The sequence below is a fragment of the Halyomorpha halys genome, unplaced genomic scaffold (genome assembly GCF_000696795.3).
Source record: "Halyomorpha halys isolate HHAL.00 unplaced genomic scaffold, Hhal_1.1 Scaffold404.1, whole genome shotgun sequence".
Lineage (NCBI taxonomy): Eukaryota > Metazoa > Arthropoda > Insecta > Hemiptera > Pentatomidae > Halyomorpha > Halyomorpha halys.
The window spans coordinates 214,211-220,955 of NW_027114257.1; the positions used below are offsets into that span (position 1 = coordinate 214,211).

The following is a 6,745-nucleotide window of genomic DNA, read 5'->3' on the forward strand; positions in this document are numbered from 1 at the left end:
TGTGAATGAAATAAATGTTTTGAGACTATAATTTTGGATAGTGTTTTTGAATTATTTAGTAAACAATTACCAGTCTCAAGAAAGAAATTTAAAGATTATCATAAAATACTTTATAGCTCATTAAACTAGCTTTAATGTGAATGCTAATAGACATCTGTACGTCAAATAGTTTTTGAGATATAAATTTTTCAAAATAAATTCACTAACTACTGATCTTTCAGTACGTCCCATACAACATTTTTCTGAAACTCATTTTTTAGTAAATTTACTATTCTTTAAATGACGTTTGAAGAAAAATTATTTTTTTATCGCTTTGAAACAGTCGCCATTTTTTATTCCCCCTACCTATACTTGGCAGACTCATCAATTTTGGCTAGTAATTATACATAGTCTTCATTGAAGTAATTAAAAATTGGGGTGAGATAACTGCCTTTTTTCTCCTCTTGGGCTCTTGTACTATTATAGTTGTAAACAATCGATCTAATTTGTTTGATGTGCCCGAAATATTATTTTTAATTTATATATATATATTTTTTCTAACTAGGCATCTTGTGGAAATTGAATAGAAGCTATTTTGAAGAGAGTAGGTGAATTTATCATTCCGTACGATGTCCAATACTACGATGGTCCTCGATTGATGGGAAAGGACACGGAAGTATGTTTGTCAAAGTAATCGACGTAAAAGTAGGTCATTCGTATCCAAGTAGCAGATATTCATAGATGGCCAACTTTTTTACTATTTAATCCTTTTTCATAACTGTTAGTAGTGAGTTATAATTGTGTTATAATATTGTATTTTTATTGTTTCATTTATTTTTTTTTCACTAACTATAATCAATATTCAATAGATAGTAAGGGGAAGTATTGCTATCTTGAAACAATACATCGCCTAAAAAACGAAAAGTTGTGCGAAACTGATAAAACGCATCTAAGATAGGTGCACGCCAGTTATATTGTAGCAATTATTAATATTTATTTTTTTCTGGCTAAAATCGACTGATTGGAAGAACCTCTTTACGCAATTTTCTTAAAAACGGCTTTAATCGTTTTGAAAAAAACTCGTACTCGCCTATAATACAGTGATCTTTTAGATCAGGTAGGTGTTGAAATCATCATTGGAATAGTGAGGCAAAGCTTAAATGCCGAATTTCCAAAACAGTTTGCTCTAAATAGATTTTAATGTTATTCATTTTTGAAATAATTAATCATATTTATAAAGAATGAATAAATAATATATTATTGAATATACAATCCATATTAATCTTTGATCCGCAATGCATACAATTTATTCAAAAGCTACACACACCCCTAAATTTGTAAACAATTATAATTGCTTAAACAGTGAACCTGATATATGTTTATACACTACCAGTGGATACAAAACTGGGCATGGAAATGTATGTACCAATGTCAGGCACCTGAATGATGATAAAACAAATTTTATAAATGGTTTTCATATTTATAAAAACCTATGGCATTGTATTGTATAGTTTATTTATCGGTCTCATCAACCATGTCATGTTAATTTTATAAATCTACTAGCATTAAGCATACCCTGTAATGCTTAATGGTTCGTTATTGCTATATTTGAGAATTTATTGTATAATTTAATTTAAGATTTAATGTATAATGAATATATTTATTTAAATTATTGAAATTTTGATATCAATTAATATATTGATGAAGTGATTAGACGGGAACTATAGTAATAACATAGAAATAAGCAGGGATAATACATGTAATTACGATTGCAGAAGCCAATTTTTATAGTACAGTAATAATTTATAGCCAACAATTATAGTGAGTAGGTTGGTCGATGTACGAAATGTCACAAGAGGAGATCATAACACAAAAAAAAGGTAATCCCTGAATTTTAAACACATAATTATAGGGAGTTGGTTGGTCAATGTACGATATGTCACAATCTCACAGGAGGAGATAATAACACAAAAAAGGAAATCCTTCCCCGCCGGACTCGCCGCTTGAATCACTTGAAAAATTAGCTTAAAACGGAAAGAAGAAACTTTAGCATAGTTAAATCGAGCAATATTTAAAAAGCACCTGAAATTGGAAAATGGCTTGAAATGGTTATAGAAATATATCATAAATGGTAACATTAATATAACATAAATGTAACATAAATATAAACATAAATATAACATAAATGGTAACATAAATATAACATAAATGGTAACAGCTAACATTACTATATAATCATTAATATTGGTCCGGTTTAGTTTAGCATTTTTCTTACTCTTTTAAACAATATTATCTGTTATTTCCATACACGCATATATACTGCTTAAAATCACTGTGCTTTCAATATTAGTAATTTCTAATTTATTTGGAAAATAGTATTTGAGGGTTTCATACGACGCTAAAAACGAAGATGAATTTTTTTTTTTTAATTTTTGTTGACTTACTTACTGAAAACCTAATTATTTTTAATTTTTATTTTCAGTAAATAAAAAATCATCTAATATAATCATTGATATTTTTTTCTTATTCTTCAGAGAGACAAATCTATTGCCATAATTTGCTACGTGGATAATAATAATTAATATTGCATAATAATTTGTTAAAACTTTTTTTTACCAAAAAAATTGGACGAGGCTATAATCTTTCCGAGAAAATTTTGAAAATTTAGCAAAAAGTATTAGGATCCGATGAACAGTATGACTGTACATGAAGTAAGAACAGACGAATATTCATTTTTATATATTAGATTTATTCAAATATATAAACTTTAAACGATGTTAATTTACAAGAAGTTGTTTAATTGATTTATTAAAACTCTAGTCTGCCAATGTCAAATCAGTATTAGATAAAGTATCAAATACATATTTTAGTCTTAACCGGATATACCTTCTAGAAGATCGTGCTTTTTGATGATCCACTGTTAAATATCGTGCTTAGAAAATAATTAAAACTTCCACAGGTGAAGAAATAGTTCCTAAATCTATTTAAAAGTATTTAGTGGACAATTTCAAACAAAACGTATGCGAAATATTTTGAAAAATCATAATAAAACACTGAACGAAAATTACTTCCAGACCTCATTTAGCTGAATACTATGTGGAGAATTTTCAGTTAATAGCTCAAGTAATCTATCAAAAATTACATTATTGCGAAGATCTTTTTAAACGAAACTCAACCCAGATTAAGGTTAAAATGGCATCAAATTAATACTTTCCACTAAACCTACAAATGCCTCTCGTTTCCAACCATCCAATGCAAAATCCGTCGTAAAATTCTCAATGTTTTATATATTGTCGGTTCGGAAGAAGACTGTCACAACTCAAAATAATTCATTTTTATGTTTTCACAATGAACACTCTTCCGCATAAAAATATAGACAAGTTGCAGTCGTTTCATTATGAAAATATAAAAATGAATTATTCTGAGTTCCGACTGTCTTCTTCCAAAACGGCGATATAACCGATCCATCCGAACTAGATACCAATCCTTCACTTATAACTCCCTAACATCCCAAACACACTTGTTTCTCACTTTACCCTTCCATTCCAGACAATTCTCTAAGGTGCCTGAAAAGAAGATGGCCTCAAGACCTTCAATTGTATAAATGTTATTAGAGTGCTACCAATGGGTAGTTTCTCTACATGTCTGTATCATTCCATTGTAATCTAAGATCATATTTACAAGGTTATTTTTACGTAAATACAGTTGTATATTTCAAAACAATTTTTTTAAAATTCATAATTTCGTTTCAAAGCCTTATTTTTAATAACGTAAATCTCACATGCTTAATACTTTTACATCTACCCTATCTGTGTATTTTCAATTATGATTAATAAATTTGAAAATTATTGTATTATATTATAACATATTTTTGTTATCAGTTCTAAAATTATTTTTTTATTAATACTTAATTCCTTTTTTCAGGTGTCATTGACTCCTCTCGCGTGTGCCTGAGCGACCAATGTGTAAGGACAGGTAAGCGCTAGATGCTAAACTCCCAAGAACTTTAGTTAGCTAAGGGAGGAAATAAGTTTATCCCGAGGCGCGAAGCTAATCTCAATTATAGCGAATGAAATTACATATTTGCCTTGGGTTTACTGGGGCAAGATGGAATTACCCTGGGACACTCTTATAATTGAATCTTTTTTTAATTGGGGGCGTAATTGGAAGTCGCGAAGAAGATGAGTTTCGGCGGGGTGCTGGTTGAGATTTTAATACCTTAGGGAAAATTGGTGGACTATAAAATTAAATTAATTGCTAGAGGATAGTTATTTTTGAGAATATTTAAAAAAAAAGTAAGTAAAAATCTGATGCGCCTTATTTAGTTAAAGTTAATCTTTCCTCACTCCAAATCAAATATTCACTATAGCAATACTATAGTAATTCTACAAATAAACCAGGATTGACTAATTCTTATTTCATCAGTTTTCAGAAAAGTACGTTTAATATTATTTCTTGATGCAACATTTTTCTTTTTGCAAAAATACTGCAGATATATATAAAAACCTGATAAATTAAATTATCATCGAAAATGTTAATGGATAAAATCTAATAACATGTACCATAAGGGGAATATTTAAATTTTGAAATAAACTAAATATATTTTTGGTACATAATTTTAAAACACCAAAAATAAGATGGGTCTTCCATCTGGAAGGAATCCCAGAGGATTTTCTACCAAGGAGGAGGTTATATCAACTGCCAAATGCAAGGAAGACCACCTCTGTGTTGACATGGAGGTTGACATGCAGCAGATAAGGTGAAGAGAAAAAAATATACAACTGAGAGGAACGAGTGAACAAGGAAAATGTCAAAGGCATGCAATGGCAGTTGAGCCAATGTAGGGATAAAAATGGATTGGGATTGAACCCTTCCAGTACTCCTAGCTTTTTCAATATTTATTCTCGCCCTCTTTTACCAATAGCTAAAAGTATTTACGTACCTAGACCAAATCCAAGGTAATGGTGTGAGTGGCTTTTAGCAATTGAAAAAAATGCCAACTCTTCTCCATATAAAAAATAAAACCTAATGCTGGATCCATCGTGAGGTGTTGCAATTTTAATAGCAAGAAAATAGACATTAATGGATGGCGGACCTAAAATAAATTTGCACAATACAAAGAATATTATATATATAGTAATATGTGGTTAAAAAACATCAAATAATAAGTTGTGAACTGAAACACTCCGAAAAAAATAAACAAATAAACGAAGGATACCAAAAACTTAATAAACATTTAAGTTGATAATACAAAACGTATTTTATAATTAATGAAATAGAAAATAATGAGCAGAAAATAAATTTTAAAAATTTTAAAATAAAATATCTTAACATATATTTTATGATTTTTATTATTATTTTATTCAATACCAGATCTTTTTAGATATAACAGATTTTTTTTTTGGTAAACAATTGATTATGGAGGGAGAAGGTATTGGTAAACTAAACGTCTTGTGCAAAAGACACCCTCAACTATTTAGAACACTATAAATATTGAAGGATTATGAATAATAATCATGAATTATAAACAAAATATATATAATTAAAAAATGAAATAAAATAAATTGATAAAAATAATAATATTTATAGATTTAATAAAATAAGTAATTGACTTCTAATGGAGAAAAATAAATAATATGAGAATAAGATAAAGAGAAAAATTAAATAAAACAGTAGTAATGTCAATTATAGAATAGATAAATATAGAACTCATAACAGGATGTCCTGCAGTAGTCCTTTAGTCTTCCAGATGAGGTTGGATTTCCCAAGTTACTGCTCTTTTAACTCCGGGTAAACTGGGTATGGAATTTTTTGAACCGGTTTTTGATGAAGTTTTTTATTGATTAAATTTGCATTTCTCGATGCATTCTGGCTATTCCTAACCAAGGTGTATCCATTGCGATTGTTAGGAAATGAATGTAAATTTTTCTTTTTTTCTAAGGAATGCCGCTCGCCAGACTTCACAGTCATACATTGTAGTAACCTCAGAATTGTTTTAAAAATAAGAAAAGTTATCTTACTGCTTCACTAGCAGGATTCCATTGCACTTTTTGACCTTTGAGAGTTAATTCCGGTGGGTCTGGTAGTAAATTTTTCCATATTGAGACTCATCATCCATATAGTTAAATATTGTTCCAGATCATTAAGATAATACTACAATAGTATTGGAGAAAGCTGCTGTATCTTAAGGGAACATAGCTATGGAAATATGTGTGGGCTGCATTATGTCGTTAACATATAAGTTAAACAGAATAGGAGAAAGCACTGAACCTTGTAGTGTACTGGGATGGATTTGTTTGGGGGTGTTATTTATTTAAAACCTCTTTTGAAAAATGATAACCCTAATTCCATCTAGATCAGGGTTTTCTAACTTACATTGGTAATTTAAGTTAAAATAATGTGGTAATTTATAGTTGCCAACTTGTAAAATTTAGGATCAGAAATGTCACAAAAGTTCGGGAGCACACGCCTGTATGAAGGTTTGTTTTTGTCAATGAAGTTTATAAAAAACCAAAATAAAAAAAATTAACTTGCTGATGTGTCTTTACTCCATCAATAATGTCGCTAGCACAGAACTAGTGCTGGATATTCGTTTGTTGGTGGACGCAGCTAGTCGACCACAATATCCACACTAAATATATATTTTGATGGTCTTTGCAATGTTTGAATCGATTGAAAAATGATAAAAATATATTATCCTTATTTATTTATAACAAATACTTGCCCAATATAAAGAGCTAATATTTAATTAATTTATTAATAACTT

The 6,745-nt window shown here is 29.2% G+C and overlaps 1 protein-coding gene across 1 annotated transcript in view; it reads left to right on the forward strand.

The window, feature by feature from the left end:
• LOC106682322 (neprilysin-1) overlaps nucleotides 1–6,745 on the forward strand; it is a gene marked incomplete in the record, with an annotated part of 187,431 nt that overhangs the window by 125,279 nt on the left and 55,407 nt on the right. Inside the window, 1 exon segment of the mRNA XM_067051469.1 lies at nucleotides 3,904–3,954. Coding sequence (XP_066907570.1) covers nucleotides 3,904–3,954 — 51 coding nt within the window.